Source organism: Cervus canadensis, chromosome X, assembly GCF_019320065.1.
Source record: "Cervus canadensis isolate Bull #8, Minnesota chromosome X, ASM1932006v1, whole genome shotgun sequence".
NCBI classification, from domain to species: Eukaryota; Metazoa; Chordata; class Mammalia; order Artiodactyla; family Cervidae; genus Cervus; species Cervus canadensis.
Genome location: NC_057419.1, coordinates 145,215,214 through 145,234,239, shown reverse-complemented (window position 1 = coordinate 145,234,239; position 19,026 = coordinate 145,215,214). Strand labels below are relative to the sequence as shown.

Genomic DNA, 19,026 nt, shown 5'->3' with positions numbered 1-19,026 from the left:
ATTTCCAACCCCAGATTCCTGCAACTTTCTCCATGGTTTGTTGTTGCCTCTCCCCATTGGTTACTGTGCTCTCTTAGTTACAGCTCTTTGGGTGCAAACAAGTGCTACCTGCCAGCTATTTTGCTACTTTTCTGCAATAATTTCAACCCTGTCTCCTACAAGATCAAAAATAGTACATTGTCAAAACCATGGACTTGACATTGCTGTCACATGTGAGTGTAGCTCTGGGCCATTTTGTCACATGTGTGAAGATACATATACACCACCACTAGTCTGTTTTCCAGCTCTATAATTTTGTCATCTCAATAATGTTATATACCTGGAATCAAATCATTGGCAATATTTTTATTGCTGGGAATCGTCCCAAAGTCTGGATGGAACATAGTCTGTTGAGCTGCTCACCTATGATAGACACTCCTGGTTATTTCCAGGTTTGAGTTACTGTGAGTAAATCTGTATGAACCTTCAGTTCAGTTCAGTTCAGTCGCTCAGTTGTGTCCGACTCTTTGCGACACCGTGAGCAGCAGCATGCCAGGCCTCCCTGTCCAACACCAACTCCTGGAGTCTACCCAAACTCATGTCCATTGAGTTGGTGATGCCATCCAACCATCTCATCCTCTGTCATCCCCTTCTCCTCCTGCCTTAAATCTTTCCCAGCATCAGGGTCTTTTCAAGTTAGTCAGCTCTTTGTATCAGGTGGCCAAAGTATTGGAGTTTCAGCTTCAGCATCAGACCTTCCAATGAACACCCAGGACTGATCTCCTTTAGGATGGACTGTTTGGGTCTCCTTGCAGTCCAAGGGACTCTCAAGAGTCTTCTCCAATACCACAGTTCAAAAGCATCAATTCTTCGGCGCTCAGCTTTCTTTATAGTCCAACTCTCACATCCATGCATGACTACTGGAAAAACCATAGCCTTGACTTGACAGACCTTTGTTGACAAAGTAATGTCTCTGCTTTTTAATATGCTGTCTAGGTTGGTCGTAACCTTCCTTCCAAGGAGTAAGCGTCTTTTAATTTCATGGCTGCAATCACCATCTGCAGTGATTTTGGAGCCCCCCAAAATAAAATCAGCCACTGTTTCCACTGTTTCCCCATCTATTTCCCATGAAGTGATGGGACCAGATGCCATCATCTTAGTTTTCTGAATGTTGAGCTTTAAGTCAACTTTTTCACTCTCCTCTTTCACTTTCATCAAGAGGCTCTTTACTTCATCTTCACTTTCTGCCATAAGGGTGGTGTCATCTGCATATCTGAGGTTATTGATATTTCTCCCGGCAATCTTGATTCCAGCTTATGCTTCATCCAGCCCAGGTACAAACCTTCATGTAGCAGGTTTTGCACTCACATTTGTCTTGTTCCAGTACAGTGAAGACAGTGAAAGTCACTCAGTCACGTCTGACTCTTGGCAACCCTATGGACTATGTAGTCTGTGGAATTCCCCAGGCCAGAATACTGGAGTGGGTAGCCTTTCCCTTCTCCAGGGGATCTTCCCAACCCAGGGGTCGAACCCAGGTCTCCCGCATTGCAGATGATTCTTTAGCAGCATTGCTGACTTGTGAAGTACTCATTTTGTTTTCTAAGAAAGCACCTGATTTCCTGAATGGCTGTCCCATTTTACATTGGCACCAGCCATGGAAGAGAGATTCAGTTTCTTTCCATCCTTACGACTATTTAGTTTTGTCACTGGTTTTGATCATAGCTGCTCTGATGGCTATGTGGTGATATTTCGTTATGGTTTTCTTTCTTTCTTTCTTTTTTTTTTTTTAATAGCACTGGTTTGTTTTTCTGTTTTTGTCTCTGCTGGGTCTTCATGGCTGAGCACAGGTTTTCTCTAGTTGTGGCAAGCAGTGAATCCTTGGTTCCACAAGGACAAGCCTTCTGACTGTCACTAAATGCAACCCAAGCGTATGGCCAAAATCCAGCTGAACTAAAAATTCTCCATTCATTCCTTTGGCGGCTTCCCTTCTCACTGGTCTCCCAAGATCGGAATATCCTTCCCTTCATTCTTTTCTGTCCTATGTGTGTGGACCTTGATGTTGTCAAGGTTCTAACATTGACAGTCTGTTCTTTACCTACAATTGTTTTGCAACTTGCTGTAGGTCGATGCTAAAAAGGGAACATCGGTAGAGGCTTTTGTATTATTCTGACTGGTGGCCAACCCAACAGCTTTATTCTGTTTCTCACTGATACAGCTTCTCCCCAATCTTGTTCAGGATGACCAGACGCCCAACTCAGTTCTTCTTTTCTCAGCCCCTTGTGCATCCTGGGACAGCCGGTTCTCCAGTTCTGGTTGATGAGACACCAGCTTCCTCCTTCCTGCAGTCCTCCCCAGCTTGTTTCTTCTGGGTGCACATTCTCAGCTCTGCTGTCTGCTGGAACATTTTTGAAATCTCTCATCCTCATGACTTCCTTTTTTGTGTGTTTGGGTTTCTATTTACCCTCCCACCTTGGGCTCTCCTTTCAATAGGGCCCAGGGACTTTTCCCAGGCTCAGACTTTTCTGTGGGTTCAATCCCTCCTCTGGGAACTAGATCCTGCAGGCTGCAACTGAGACCCAGCACAGCCAAATAAATGAATATCTAAAAAACAAACAAACAAAAAAACAGGGTCTACACTACACACAAATCCTTAAGCTCCCAACTTGAACCTAAATGACACTCATTTAGGAAAATTCTATCTTGCCACAAGAGAAGGCTTTCATGTGCCTGTTTAGAGATTAATCTGAAATGAATTCAGTTTTCTTCTGAGCCCCTTCTCTTGTCTCCCAGTTCCTCTGTGTTGTTCACTTGTCCTTGCAGAGAGAGATGGCACGTTTACAAGCAGATATGAAGATTTTCTTCTGTTTCACAGCATACCTTTCCTCCTCCCCCTTTTTTTTCACTTAACAACATTTCTTCAAGATCAACCCCTGAACCTCCTTTTCGTGGCTCCACAGTATCTGTGTGTGCTAGGACACCTTGCACAGACATAGAGGTAACTCATCTACTGTAGATGGCCTTGAAGTGCCCTGTAGCTCTGGTGTCCTGAGTTACATCAGTTACGTCTCATCAGTTACTTTGCTAAATACAATCCTTTGTTAGATGCTTCTGCTTTCATAGCGCTGTGGAAGGCCGTGTCACGTGAGTTTGAAGAAGTGCTAGCTGCTGCCCGGGCAGTTTCTCTTTCTTAGGACTTCCCTGATTGCAATAGATCTTGAGAGACAGACACATAGATGGGGCTAGCTGTTCCTCCCTGGGGAATCTTCCTGTTTCTCCTTTGCCACCAACTGGCTGATGAGGTGTCCTTCTCCTGGTCCCACCCATTGGGAAGATCTTCCCTCCCCATGGTCTCTGAGGGGCACCCCCACCCCCACTATGGCTGGATCGCAGCCACCGTCCATGTGCAGCGGAATCCTTCCCTGTCGTCCTGATCGGATATTTGACCTGGAGTGGGTGGGAGCATTTTCAGAGTGCTCCTTGCCCTTCTCCAAGCCCTGGGTTACTTCAAGAGCAGTTAAGTTAGAAAGAGGAGGAAGAACCAGCAAAGGAGACTGAGGAATGTTTCAAGGAGATCCATCCATTTATTCTCATTGGCGTGTGATGTCAGAGCCACACTGTTCTTAAAATTCCAAAGTCCATCCACAGTAGGACAGCACCCGAGGGTCCCAGTTCCATGCTCTGTGGCCTTTTCTCACTCTCCTGATGCCATTCCTTCCAGTGTTTTATCTGCAAATTTTCAAACCCACTGCAAAGAACGAACAATTTGATAGTAGCTTCCATTTGACATACCTCCTAGATTCTACCATTAACATGTGGCCATGGATGCTTTGTCACGTGTCTATCCACAAGCCATTTATTCACCTTTTTTTTTTTGCACTTCAAAGTAAATTCTGTGACTGAACCCTGTGCCTACAGCCTGTGCCTTGCAACAGGACAAACCACTGGGATGAGAAGGCCACTTGCCACATCTAGAGAAAAGCCCAGCAGCAGCAACTAAGATCCAACACAGCCATAAAATAAATAAATGAATCTTGTTTTTTTAAAAAAAAGTTGCAAGCATCAGAGCAGTTCACCCCTAAAGGCTTCAGTGTGCATATCATGGATTAGTATTCAGTATTTCTATATGATTTTTTTTTAAATTTTGTGGTCCAAGGCCCATCCGGTGAAATGTACTGGATGAGTTTGAATAAATACATACACCTGTGCTTCCCCAACCCTGATCACAGTTTGGAGCATCAACACTCCAGAAGTTTCTCTCATACTCTACCCAGTTTACCCCTTCCCATCCCATCAGAGGCAACCACCATCTTCAACGTTGTTACTGTCGTTTTGGCATGTTCTAAAAACCTCACGAATGGGCTCATCTAATGTGTACTCTTTTGCCTAAAGCTTCTTTCACTCAACATCACACTTTTCAGACTGATGCATGTTGACCCCTGTGTCAACATTTTGGTCCTTTTCTTGTTTCTGCCACCTCCTGTGGGTGAATAAAGCCCTGTGAACATCCATGTGCAACCCTGTGTCTTTTCTTTTGGGTGAACACCTCGAAGTGTGGTTGACGGGCCTAAGATCCGTGTGTGCTAAACTTGTCTTTTTCGCCATCAGCTCCCTAGTACATCTTATGAAAAAGCCCAAAAGAATTTTTTGACCCACCCAATATTTCCCTGATTACAGTGCTTGTAGGCTCTTGTAGTGCATGTGGCCTTCTGAAATGAAGCATCTGTTCAAATGTTCTGTCTGTCTTTTCCTCGCTTGTCATCCTGTTATTGAGTCATAAAAATTCTTCACATGTTCTGGTATAAATAAGTCTCTGTCAGATGTATGTATTGCAGCTTTTACAGTCAGGCTGTGCCATGCCTTCATAGCTCTTGATCGTCTTTTGGTGAGAAGGTGTTAGTTTTGATGGGATCAGTTGTCCGCATCTATGATTATTGCTCTCTCTGCCTACTAAACCTTTGCCTGTCTCAGGGGAGTTTCTTTACTTCAAGGTCTTTATATTTTTTAGTTGTCATGCTGTCATTTGGCTCTTTCGTGTCAGATAGAAGGCACCTCTGCTTCCTCCCCGGTTTTGACAATGCACTGTGCTGCTTTTCTCAAAGCTTGGCTGTCTCACCTTTTCTCTTTGGCACTGCCAACTGTCTGGTTTTGTCTAGAAAGTCAGGTGGGGATGAACATCCCTGCTGCCCATGCGGGGTTGACCTGGCACCGTGGATTACCAAGACCAGCCTTCTGTCTGTCCTGCCCAGGCCAGAGGCCTTAAATTAACTTCAGATGTATCATGCAGAGTCTTTCCAGAGTGTAATTCATCTGGCTGTGCTGTCTGCATGGTTGGGGTCAAGGGATCACAGTTCACGTGGCATCTTGGGCCGATGAGAGGGGTGGCCCATTGGATAAATAACATGGCCCATCAAGTTGAATGCAGTCGGCTACCAGCCTAAGGAGATAAGCATAGGTTTACGTAGCTTGGGCTTCCCTGGTAGCTCAGATGGTAAAGCACCTGCCTGCAATGTGAGAGACCCGGGTTTGATCCCTGGGTCGGGAAGTTCCCCTGGAGAAGGGAATGGCCACCCCTCCAGTACTCTTGCTTAGAAAATTTCCTGGATGGAGGAACCTGGTGGGCTACAGTCCATGGGGTTGCAAAGAGTTGGACACGACTCAGTGACTTCACTTTCACTTTCTGTAAAGTGTTGTAGACCTGCAGTGACATCCTGGGGGTCCCCTCAGCCACTTGCTTCATCCAATCCTCTGCTCTTTTGCCCCGCCAGCCTGTGTCACCCCAGCTGAGTGCTGTGATGGAAGACATGTACACCAACGGGCCCGCTGCCCCAGGGAGCCCGGCCCAGACTCAGGGCCAGGAGACCCGGAAGGTGCGGCTCATCCAGTTTGAGAAGGTCACCGAGGAGCCCATGGTAACCCCTGTTTTTTGCCACCATCACCCCCCAACGCCCCCCCACCTCCAGAGCAGGCTTCCTGCCTCCTTCCAATGGTTGACACCCCAGGTGGTGGAGACAGAAACTCTTTCTCCCAAGAAATCACTTTCAGATGTCTTAAAGATCAGCTCAGCCTGGAGACGGAAACAGCAACTAACTCCAGTATTCCTGCCTGGAAACGCCCATGGACAAAGAGGAGCCTGTCGGGCTGCAGTCCATGGGGTTACAGGACTGAGCACGTGCACATGAGGGTGGAGGGTTGGTCGCCATAAACTGATAGAACTAAAACAAACAAACAGAAAAAGATCAGCTCAGAAATAGCTCACAGTTAAGCATGCTATGGCCTTGTCTGTCTTCCAGGGAATCACGCTGAAGCTGAACGAGAAGCAGTCGTGTACGGTGGCCAGAATTCTCCATGGGGGCATGGTCCACAGACAAGGTATACGTCCAACCTTCTTCTATACTTTGTGACATGACTATTTTTCCCTTTAGGTAACATTTGAGCAATTACTATATGCAACCCCTTTTATTTGCCTCTGAATACATAGCAGTGAAGCAAAGAGACCATCTCTGCCTCCTGGGGCTACCAGTTAAAATGAGAAAATAGGGAATTCCCTGGCACATCAGTATTTAGGACTCAGTATTCTCACGGCCGTGGGCCCTGGTTCAATCACTGGTTGGGGAACGAAGGTTCCATTAGCTGAACAGCATGGCCAGAAAAAAAAAAAAAAAACAACTAAGCAAATAGACATTAACACATATTTCAGTAACTGCTGTATCTCCTTCATGGGAAGCAGTCATCAATTTGCAGATGCATCCGTTAGTTAAAGCACTTTTCTTTGTATCTAGGGGAGTGCAGGTAAGATAACCACTCTTCACAGAGAATCACATAGATTCTAAACAGTGATTAACGTGACCACTTGGTTTTGTTTGGAGGTTTTAGCTTAAGAGCAAAAAATCATCAAGCTTGCTGGTGACTTCAGAGTGCCAAGTTCTTCACTTTCTGGTCTTCTTTTAGTGTGTATAGCTGTTATCAGAGGCCCCAGAGATCAGGGGCACTCTAGTTCTAGGACATTTTGAGGATCAGGTACTTTTATTCTTCACTTGGAGTCCTGACGTCAAGGCAGATGACATAGTCAACTTCCCAGTGCTTGCTGGTCCTCATAGGACCCAGAGGGCCATCAATAGAATATTCCGGTCTCTTGTTGTCGAATACTTCCAACCCTGTGTTTTTTTACACAATCTATTGCATCACGTGCTACAAATCACGGTTTCTTTCCTGCAGTGTTTTGACTCCTATTGACAGCTCTTGTCCGAACCTGTGTTCTTTTGTTGGTAGGCTCGCTTCACGTTGGGGACGAGATCCTAGAAATCAACGGCACAAACGTGACTAATCACTCGGTAGATCAGCTGCAGAAGGCGATGGTGGGTATCCACCCTTCCCTTGTCTTGGTGAAACATGGATCAGGATTGCTGTCCATGTACCACATTTTCCTGTGAAAGTGTTTATACCTCATTGAAGGGCCTCTTATCACTCAAGAAATGACAAATCTCTGTTTTCATTTAGTAAACTTCTAAAACAAGGCAGATGACCCAGAGTGTCTGTCTAGAAAGAGCTCTGTACTGAGGGCCAGAAGTCCTCAGTCTTTAACGGCAGCCCTGAATCCCACTCTGCTTTACTCCAGCCCCGTGATTTGGAGCAGAATTCACTTCTCTAAGTCATCTATAACACAAAGATGCTAGTAATCACTATTCTTCTGTTATAGATTTCTTACAGAGAGCAATTGGACTAATAGATGAAAAATCAAAATGACAGAATGATCTCTTGTTTCTTTCCAAGACAAACCATTCAATATCACAGTAATCCAAGTCTATGCCCCACTAAGGCTTAAGAAGCTGAAGTTGAATGGTTCTATGAAGACCTATAAGACATTCTAGACCTAACACCCAAAGAGATGTCCTTTTCATTATAGGGGACTGGAATGCAAAAGTAGGAAGTCAGGAGATACCTGGAGTAACAGGCAAATTTGGCCTTGGAGTACAGAATGAAGCAGGGCAAAGGTAAACAGAGCTTTGCCAAGAGAAAGCGCTGGTCATAGCAAACACCCACTTCCAACAATACAGAAGGCTCTACACATGGACATCACCAGATGGTCAATACCAATCTCAGATTGATTATATTCTTTCCAGCCAGAGATGGAGAAGCTCTATACAGTCAGCAAAAACAACACTGGGAGCTGACTGTGTCTCAGATCATGAACTACTTATTGCCAAATTCAGACTTAAAATGGAGAAAGTAGGGTAAACCACTAGACCATTCAGGTATGACCTAAATCAAATCCCTTACAATTATACAGTGGAAGTGACAAAAGATTCAAGGGATTAGATCTGATAGACAGAGTGCCTGAAGAACTATGGACGGAGGTTCGTGAGATTGTACAGGAGGCGGTTATCAAGACCATTCCCTAGAAAAAGAAATGCAAAAAAGCAAAGTGTTGTCTGAGGAGGCCTTACAAATAGCTAAGAAAAGAAGAGAGGCAAAAAGCAAAGGAGAAAAGGAAAGATATACCATCTAAATGCAGAGTTCCAAAGAATAGCAAGGAGAGATAAGAAAGCCTTCCTCAGTGATCAATGCAAAGAAATAGAGGAAAATAATAGAATGGGAAAGACTAGAGATCTATTCAAGAAACTTAGAGATACCAAGGGAACATTTCATGCAAAGAAGGGCACAATAAAGGACAGGAATGGTATGGACCTAACAGAAGCAGAAGATATTAAGAGGTGACAAGAATACACAGAAGAGCTATACCAAAAAGATCTTCACGACCCAGATAACCACGATGGTGTGATCACTCACCTAAAGCCAGACATCCTGGAATGCAAAGCCAAGATGGCCTTAGGAAGTGTCACTACGAACAAAGCTAGTGGAGGTGATAGAATTCCAGCTGAGCTATTTCAAATCCTAAAAGATGTTGTGAAAGTGCTGCACCCAATATGCCAGCAAATTTGACATACTCAGCAGTGGCCACAGGACTGGAAAAGGTCAGTTTTCATTGCAATCCCAAAGAAGGGCAATGCCAAAGAATGTTGAAACTACTGCACAATTGCATTCATCTCACACACTAGCAAGTAATGCTCAAAATTCTCCAAGCCAGGCTTCAGCAATGCATGAACCATGAACTTCCAAATGTTCAAGCTGGGTTTAGAAAAGGCAGAGGAACCAGAGATCACATAGCCAACATCTGTTGGATCATAGAAAAAGCAAGAGAGTTCCAGAAAAACATCTACTGCTGTCAAAGCCTTTGACTGTGTATATCACAACAAACTGGAAAATTCTTCAAGAGATAGGAATACCAGACCACCTCACCTGCCTCCTCAGAAATCTGGATGCAGGTCAAGAAGCAACAGTTAGAACTGGACATGGAACAACAGACTGGTTCCAAGTTGGGAAAGGAGTTCATCAAAGCTGTATATTGTCACCCTGCTTATTTAGTTTACATGCAGAGTACATCATGAGAAATGCCAGGCTGGATAAGCACAATCTGGAATCAAGATTGCCGGGAGAAATATCAATAACCTCAGGTATGCAGATGACACCACCCTTATGGCAGAAAGTGAAGAGGAAGTAAAGAACCTCTTGATGAAAGCGAAGCATGAGAGTGAAAAAACTGGCTTAAAACTCACCATTTAAAAAAACTAAGATCAAGGCATCCAGTCCCATAACTTCATGCCAAATACATGGGGAAACAATGGAAACAGTGACAGACTTTATTTCTTGGGCTCCAAAATCACTGCAGATGATGATTACAGCCATGAAATTAAAAAATGTTTGCTCCTTGGAAGAAAAGCTATCCCCAACCTAGACAGCAAATTAAAAAGCAGGAAAAAAAAAAGGCAGAGACATCACTTTGCCAACAAAGGTCCATCTAGTCAAGGCTATGGTTTTTCCAGGAGTCATGCATAGATGTGAGAGTTGGACCATAAAGAAAGCTGAGTGCCAAAGAATTGATGCTTTTGAACTGTGGTGTTGGAGAAGACTCTTGAGAGTCCCTTGGACTGCAAGGAGATCCAACCAGTCCATCCTAAAGGAAATCAGTTCTGAGTATTCATTGAAGGGACTGATGCTGAAACTCCAATACTTGGGCCACCTGGTGCAAATAACTGACTCATTTGAAAAGACCCTGATGCTGGGAAAGATTGAGGGCAGGAGGAGAAGGGGACAGAAGAGGACGAGATGGTTGGATGGCATCATCAACTTGATGGGCATGAGTTTGAGCATGCTCTGGGTGTTGGTGATAGACAGAGAAGCCTGTCCTGCTGAACTCCATGGGATTCCAAAGATTCGGACATGACTGAGCGACTGAACTGAACTGAGATGAGACATTGAACGTGTCCTCTAGATTCAGTTGTGCTGGGTGTTTGCCCCTCCAGATTCTTCACCGTGGTTCTTTAGCCCTGCACACAGTGGAGACCATTCCTGTAAGGAAAGCAGGAAAAATCACATGGAGTATTTGGGCGTCATTGGCCACTGCTGGTAGGAAGCACCCCTCAGGCACTTAGCATGGGAATAAAGCAGAGAATAGAAACTCGAAGACAAGTGTGGTTTGAACCAGAGATGAGAAAACTGAACATTGCCAGAATTACATGTTAACATTCCTTTTAAATTTCTGCCAATCTGATGGGTGCAAAGTACTTCATGGTTGCTTTATTTTTCTAATTTTATTCCCAGAGCCAAAGTTGAGCACTTTTCAAGAGCTCATTGGCCATATGCTTTTCCTTCTTGTATCTTTTTGCCCTGTTGTCTATTGGGTTGGTTATCTTTTTATAACAGAGTTTGAGTGAGCCTGATTGTTAGTTGCTCAGTCGTGTCCACCTCTTTGTGATCCCATGGAATGTAACCCACCAGGCTCCTCCGTCCATGGAATTCTCCAGGCAAGAATACTGGAGTGGGTTGCCATTTCCTTCTCCAGGGGATCTTCCTAACCCAAGGATCGAACCCGGGTCTCTGGCATTGCAGGCAGATTCTTTACCATCTGAGCCACCAGGAAAGCCCATATAACAAAGTTTAGAAGCACTTGAAAATTGGTTATTAACTGTCTGCCTATTATATGCACAATAATATGTTTCCAGTAAGTAAGTCAGTGTTAGTTGCTCAGTCATGCCTGATTGTTTGCAGCCCTGTGGTCTTCAGCCCACCAGGCTCCTCTGTCCATGAGATTTTCCAGGCAAGGGTACTGGAGTGGGTTGCCATGTTCTTCTCCAGGGGATCTTCCCAACACAGGGATTGAACCTGGGTCTGCTGCACTGCAGGCAGATTCTTTATCGACTGAGCTACAAGGGAAGCCCATTATGTTTCCAAGTTTATTGTATATGGTATATTTTGCCACATGACACAAATAAATTTTATATAGTTGATTATATTTACACAAATCAAAAAGAAGTGTAAATTTTGAATGTTCATATATTTGAAAAAGTTGTTTCAAGACTAAGGGATACAGCCTTGCCGTGGGCTCAGAAAAAAACCTGTGCATCACATTCTATTGAGAGGAAATGATGAAGGCCAGGTGCAGAGGAATGTGTTCTGTGCAGGGTACACTGTGAGGATACAAGTCAGCTCCTCAGGCTGGTGAGTGTGAAACACTCCAGCCAGGGTCCCGGCAGGAGACAGGTGACCCACTTCAGAAGGTGGATAAAGTGCTGAATGAAGGGGCTGTTCACAGAGGGGAAGGCCTAAAGATAGAGTGGAACAAAAGCCCCTGATGCTGGGAAAGATTGAAGGCAGGGGGAGAAGGGGACGACAGTGGATGAGATGGTTGGATGGCATCCCCAACTAGATGGACCTGAGTTTGAGTAAACTCCGGGAGTTGGTGATGGACAGGAAGGCCTGGCGTGCTGTGGTCCATGGGGTCACAAAGAGTCAGACATGACTGGGCAACCCAACAACAACAATAATTACTACCACCTGGGTCTGGGGCACGTGCTTTGGGTATTTGCATCAGGATCCAGGTCATATCCACACACTGTGGTTGATGGATACATCGTTTAAGACTCTGAATCCTTCTGTTTTCTGATCTGATCTTTGTGGAAGAAACTCGGTTGTTGGTCCTATAGAGTTTCTCCTGGTGAGAGTGGAATGTCTGTGGAAACATAAGTTGAGGATAGCTCTAAAAGTGTTTTTACCATTTGATTCCACATTTCTCTCATGGGGTTCTAGTCTGTACAAATCAAATGCAAATATATAAGGACATATGTTGAAGGGGGTCTCTGCCAGCAGGTTGTAAGAAAGAAAGTGAAGTCACTCAGTCATGTCTGATTCTTTGCAACCCCCTGGGCTGTAGCCCACCCAGCTCCTCCATCCGTGGAATTTTCTAAGCAAGAGTACTAGAGTGGGTGGCCATTTCCTTCTCCAGGGGATCTTCCCGACCCAGGGATCGAACCCGGGTCTCCCGCATTGTGGGCAGGCACTTTACTGTCTGAGCCGCCAGGGAAGCGCAGGTTGTAGAAGAAAAAACAAAGACTGGCGACAGTGGACACGCCCACTAATGGGGATGGTGGCTGAGGCCGCCGGCACACAAGGAATGTAGCTGAGCCATCAGAGAGAGTGAGTGAGACCTTCATATATCGACCTGGAAACAAGTCATTGAGTCATGCTTATAGTATAATCCCATTTTGTTAAAAACAACAAAAATGCATAAATATGAATATGTGTATGAATATCTGTACATGTTTGTATTGTATAGAAAAGTGTGGACATATGTGTTCATTTTAGGGGTTCATTTTAAGTACTTCTGGGGATCTTTTGTGGTCACTGGTGAAGAGGAGGGACAATCATTAGCCTTTGGTTCCTGTTGTTATGCTGGTTTACGGGGCACATGACATTTCTGTCTCGAAGAAACTGTTGTGCTACAACATTTCAAAGTGCAATGGTGGCTATTGGGGAAAAAAATAAAACCTCATGGGCCTTTAGGAGGGGAAAAATGACTTCATGATACCTCCAGTCAGCCAAGTTCATTTTACTTAACAGTTATTTCTTGTTTCTTTTTGTAATAGAAAGAAACCAAAGGAATGATCTCATTGAAAGTAATTCCCAACCAGCAAAATCGACTTCCGGCACTGCAAGTAGGTGGCAGCATTTTCTCTGTTGCGGTGACAGCAGGATTCAGACCCAGGATGTTCTCAGAATTTGATTGAATGTGTGATTCTAATCAGTGGAGCTGCCTAGTACTCTCTGAGCCAAATTGACACATGTTGCAGACTGGCAGGCCTTTGCTGCATGTCCTGCATGTGAGACCAAAGGCCCATCTCCTGATTCTGTGGCCCCCCGTCACACACAGCGCATCGTGGCTTAGGAGGGAAATCGCTTGGGCAGATGAACTTTGACAAAAATCAATCTGAAGTTTCTGTCCCAGGTTACTTAAAGTGTGATGGTATAATTTTCTTGTCAAGTAAACTTTTTAAGATTGAAGTTTTGGTATATATGGGCACATAGACAACAAAGTATGCAAATCGTAAGTATAAAACTAGATGAATTTTCACAAACTTAACACACCTATGTGACCAGCACCCTGAGAGTCCCCATCCCCATTTAGAGTCCACCAACCCTGACTTCTGACTCCAGAGATGAGTTTTGCCCCTTTTGGGAATTTGTGTAAATTGACTCACACAGTACGAATCCTTTAGCGTCTCGTTTTGTTCACTGGGTATGAAGTCTCTGCTGTAGCAACTGGTGATTCCTTCTTTTTTTGTTTGTTTGAAATTTTAAATGTTTTTTTAAAAATTTTAATCAGAGGCTAATCACTTTACAATATTGTGGTGATTTTTGCCATACATTCACATGAATCAGCCGTGGGTGTACATGTGATTCCTTCTTCTTTCTCATATGAACATGCTCTTGAGGGCCTTCAGCAATTCCAGCTTTTTGGTTCTTACAAAAAAACAAAAAACAGTGCTGCCATGAACCTCAGTATTTCTGAGTTTCAGGGCATTTCTGATGAGTTGTGGAGCATGTTCAACTGGTAATATTGTGCAACTGTTTTCCAAGGTAGCTGTACCATTTTCCAGTTCCAGCTCCACCACATCCTTGCTGAGAATTCTCTGGCATTTTCCCCCTTCCTTTTGGCCGTTGTGTTGGTGGTGTTACACTTTGCTGTCTGCTGGGAAGTGGAGTCTTCTCTCATTTTTTAGTCGGCCTGAATTTCATGAATCTTCAGAGAACCAGTGTTGCCTCTCTTGATCCTTTCAACCCTATTTTTTCCGTTTCATTGCTTTCTGCTCCTTCCTGCTTTCTTTCTTTCTCTGGGTTGGATTTACACCCCTGATCTTCCTATCCAAGATAGCTGGTATTAACTTCTAACTTAATAGCTTCTTCCAGTCTTTTTGGCTTCCGTGTATGAAAAAATACTAAATTTCAAGCATAGTAGGTGTTGTTTTTATTTGATAATTTGATAATCAAACACATTTTATTTGCTTGATTTGTTTTGATTTGCTTTGGTTGGAAATGATCTTCTTATTTTATGTGATATCAGCAGCAAGACTTGGGGCACATTTATAAAAGTAGCTGCTTTGTACTCCAGAGTGGACAGCTGAGTCCTAGTAACCACACAGCGTCTTTGCCTCCCTGCTGTCTAGGCAGTGCAGACCCTGCTTATTTACAGCCAAACTTTCCACTAATGCAGCGCCCCTTGCCTGCGTTTTCAGATGTTCATGCGTGCGCAGTTCGACTATGACCCCAGAAAGGACAACCTGATCCCTTGCAAGGAGGCGGGACTGAAGTTCGTCACAGGGGACGTCATACAGATCATCAACAAGGATGACAGCAACTGGTGGCAGGGGCGGGTGGAAGGCTCGTCCCAGGAGTCAGCGGGCCTGATCCCCTCCCCTGAGCTGCAGGAATGGTGAGCCACAATGGACAAGGACCCACGCCTGCCACAGAGAACTGCCCAACTTCTGCAATCTGTCATGCTGTGTATCCTTTCTGTTGCTCAATGAGGCCAACTTCCCAGTTTTCCTAGCAGAATGGACGGGGGCAGGGGCAATGATGCCCTTATGAGCTTGACTGGCTGTTTTATGGCTAAAGGAGCCTGACGAGTTCTCCCTGCATCCACGGATCTCTGTGGCCACAAGTGCTTTCCCTAAGCTTACAAAGCAGGCTGTGGCACTGGGACTCCATCTCCCCTCCCCCAGTGCCCTTCTGAACCATGATCTTCTTGAGTTCTGCAGAAAAAGTGAAAGTGAAGTCGTTCAGTCACGTCCAACTCTTTGCGACCCCATGGACTGTAGCCCACCAGGCTCCTCCATCCATGGAATTTTCTAGGCAAGAGGACTAGAGTGGGTGGCCATTGTCTTCTCCAGAGGATCTTCCCGACCCAGGGATCGAACCCAGGTCTCCCGCATTGTAGGCAGACTCTGAGTCCTGCTGAGAACAGTCAGATTTTAAGGATGTGTCCTTTATGCATATTTGTGGTACATAGAAAAGGTTATCCCTGTCCCCAAGTTGGATTGCCATCACTAGCAAAACACCCGTAAAATTTTTCACCAATGTAGAACAGTCATGAAACTTATTTGGAACCACACACACACACAAAAAACAGCCCTGAGTTGCCAATGCAATCTTAAGAAAAAAGAACAAAGCTGGACTTAGGACAGTCCCTGACTTCAGAGTATACTACAAACCTACAGTCATCAAAAGAGCATAGTCCTCCACTGCTATGTAGCAGCCTGGGTGGGAGGGGAGTTTGGGGGAGAATGGATACACGTATACGGATGGCTGAGTCCTTTTGCTGTCCACCTGAAACTGTCACAATATTATTAATTGGCTATACCCCAATACAAAATAAAAAGTTAAAAAAATAGCATAGTACTGGCACAAAAACAGACACACAGATCAATGGAATGGAACAGAGAGCCCAGAAATAAACACATGTACTTAATATCAATTAACCTATGACAGAGGAGGTAAGAACATGCAAAGGAGAAAAGACAGTGTCTTCAATAAGTGGTGCTAGGAAAACTGGACAACTACATTTATTTTACAAAATAAAATTAGAATATTTTTGACACCATTTACAAAAATAAAAGGGATTAAATACCAAAGTGTTAGACTAGAAAGTATAAAACCCCAAGAAAACATGGAGAACACTAGAGAAACATAGAAAACAGTATTTATTTTATATGTTATACTCTTTGTTTTTTCTGGCTGTGCCGTGTAGCTTGCAGGATCTTAGTTTCTCAAACATGCGTTGAACCCACACCCTTGACAGTGAAAGTGCAGAGCTCTAAGCACTGCATTGCCAGGGGAGTCGTTATATTCCATTTAAAGTTATAAAATAATGGCCTTATGTCCCTATACTATATAATACATCCTTGTAGCTTATTTATTTTATGCATAGCAGTTTTTGTATTGATACCTCTTAATCCTCTATGCCTATATTGCCCCTCCCTCTTCCTTTTCCTCAGTGGTAACCACGAGTTTGTCCTCCATATCTGTGAGTCTGTTCGTTTTGTCTCATTCATTCGTTCGTTTTATATTTTAGATTTCACATACAAGTGATAACTTAGAGTTTTGTTTTTCTCTGAGTTTTCACTAAGCCTCTAACATGGACTCTCTAGGTCCATCCATGTTATTGTAATTGGCAGAGTTTCATTCTTTTTATTAATGGCTGAGTAATATTCCTCTGTGTGTGTGCACATGCGCATATGTGCATGTTACATCTTCTTTATCTGTTCATCTGTTGGCGGACATGTAGGTTGTTTCCATGTCTTGGCTATTGTAAATAATGCCTTGAGAGAAAGGGCCGGAGGCAGATGGTTCTAGGGGTTTCATGTAGAGGGACTGCACAGGCAAATGACCCAGGGCTTTTGCATCAAGAAACCACTGATGTCCTCTGTTGTCTCTTCCCTCCAGGCGAGTGGCGAGTGGGGCCCATTCTGCTCCGAGTGAGGCCCCTAGCTGCAGCCCCTTTGGGAAAAAGAAGAAGTACAAAGACAAGTACCTGGCGAAGCACAGCGCAAGTACGCTCCCTGACTCGCCGCTGCTCCTGGTCTCCTGTGACCATATCCCTCTCCCCGGCTCCACACACTCAGGGCATGTGGGAGGAAGGCTGCCCCCAGGGATCCACCCTGACCACCTTCCAGACCTTTCTCAATACATCAGCCGACATCAGTCTGACCCAGTGCAGGGTTCGAGCTGCCTCAGACAGCGGCCTGTTTTCCTGAACTAACTCTGACTGTGTTCTTTACCTGCTGTGGGCACAAGCAGGTTTTAGATAAGAAAGGAAGAATCATCCATGACTAAGCTATTGTCTGTTAAATGCTTCCTTCCTGCGGGGAGCATTTACGAGAAAGATAGGAGCAAATCACAGGACCTGAAAGCACCTGCTAGGTCAGGAGTCTTCACGGAGCCGTAGAGGGCAGTTGTGTGACATGGGAGGCAGCAGGATCAGAGTCAGGATGACACTCACGTCCCCTGAGACAAGGGCCAGTGCAGGCGGTACTGGGGAGATGACGGTGCTAGGGCTGATAGCTGGGGCCAAAAGCTTACAGAAAGTTTGAGTGCAAAGAACTGACCAACAGCCATGTTGAGTTTCAATGGCAGGGGGTGTTGGGAAAACCAAGACATAGACCCCAAGGAAGGGCACCCACCATCAAAGGTCAGCCCCACCTGCAGTTGTCCCCACCAGTGTCTGAGCCTGTCTGGCTGATCTCAGCCTGCCCAGTTTGCCCAGCTCTGGGATGACCTTGGCTTGCTTTTCTTTGTCCCTAGTTTTTGACCAGTTGGATGTTGTTTCCTACGAGGAAGTGGTTCGGCTGCCCGCGTTCAAGAGGAAGACCCTGGTTCTCATCGGTATCTTCTTGTTGCTTTGCTACTGGACACATTTCTGTTTGTGTTCCACTGTCTGCAGGATGTACCCTACCTCCATTGCCTCCCTGCCTGGAGGATGTAACCTACCTCCATGTCTTCTCCCCATTCTGTTCCTTCAAAAAAAAGTAGGCAGTGAGGAAGAAAAGGAAGTGAGAACTGTGTCTTGGGCCTCCATATGGAGCAGATTTAAGAGTTTTCTGAGCCCTTACCAGGACTCACCTTGGTTCACGTTGCTAGAGAGCGTAAACCTGATACGGTTTTCAGCGACTAATTCTTTTAGGTGTTTTATCCGTCTGGCCAGCAGTAGGGATGCTCTAGGCCTATGCTTGCGTTCTCCAGAAAAAGATTTAGGGCTCTTTGAAATGGAGCAAGTCCTCCCTGTCTCTACAGCAAAAAGGTTAGTTGGTTAGAGGATCGGTATTAAGGTTCTGTTTAAACTTGCAGGAAGAGCCTGTTCCATTCATTTGGGGGGAGTCTAGGAAGGCAAATAGCCTTCAGAAAGAAACCGAAAATGCCCTGTGGTAGCCAGCTCCTATGTGCCAAAGACAGCTGTGTTCTGAATTGTCATCGGGACACTAGGCCCTGAAACCCTTGATCCTCCTGACCCCAGCCCTTCAGAAGCCCATGCACTTTGCTTTGACCTGTCACTGATCGTGAGCTCTGAGAGATGAAAACCCAAGTGTTAATCCTCTTTCTAGCCCTGTCTTTGTTTCTGGGGAAAGAAATGGAAGCATTGATCTGCATGCCTGTCTCTTCTGTCCACGCAGGAGCCAGCGGGGTGGGCCGCAGCCACATCAAGAATGCCCTGCTCAGCCAGAACCCGGACAAGTTCTCATACCCTGCCCCGTGTGAGTAGCTCAGGGGCCTGAGGGCCGTGGTTTCATAGTGGTCTGTCTTTCTGTGATTTCTTTTTCCTTCTTGACCATGCCACATAGCCCGGGATATCCCAATCTCCCTGGCCAGGGACTGAACCCACGCTTTGGCAGCAAAGACATAGAGCCCTAACCACTAGATGGCCAGGGAGGTCCCTTCTTTGTGATTTTTTTCCCCCAAATGTTTGATGATCAAAAGAAAAGATCATTTGGAAAGATACAAATTTGTCCCCAGAGTTGCTGCAACTAACAAAGTAGTTTCGCTGTTGGTCTGCATAAGAGACATAGTGACACTTAGGGTCATTCAATAACTTAAAATGCAAACTGAGTTCGCAAGAGTGGGTGAAAGGTAAGGAGAAGTTGGGTCAAAGAAGGGAGACTTTCA

At 45.0% G+C, this 19,026-nt stretch overlaps 1 protein-coding gene across 1 annotated transcript in view; it reads left to right on the top strand.

Annotated features, from left to right (window-relative positions):
- The window catches only part of MPP1 (membrane palmitoylated protein 1), a 28,665-nt gene that overhangs the window by 5,731 nt on the left and 3,908 nt on the right, over window positions 1–19,026 (top strand). The window contains exons 2-9 of the mRNA XM_043459300.1: window positions 5,745–5,888; window positions 6,270–6,348; window positions 7,249–7,334; window positions 12,960–13,028; window positions 14,607–14,803; window positions 16,813–16,919; window positions 17,671–17,751; window positions 18,537–18,617. Coding sequence (XP_043315235.1) covers window positions 5,745–5,888; window positions 6,270–6,348; window positions 7,249–7,334; window positions 12,960–13,028; window positions 14,607–14,803; window positions 16,813–16,919; window positions 17,671–17,751; window positions 18,537–18,617 — 844 coding nt within the window. The remainder of the gene's footprint in view (window positions 1–5,744; window positions 5,889–6,269; window positions 6,349–7,248; window positions 7,335–12,959; window positions 13,029–14,606; window positions 14,804–16,812; window positions 16,920–17,670; window positions 17,752–18,536; window positions 18,618–19,026) is intronic.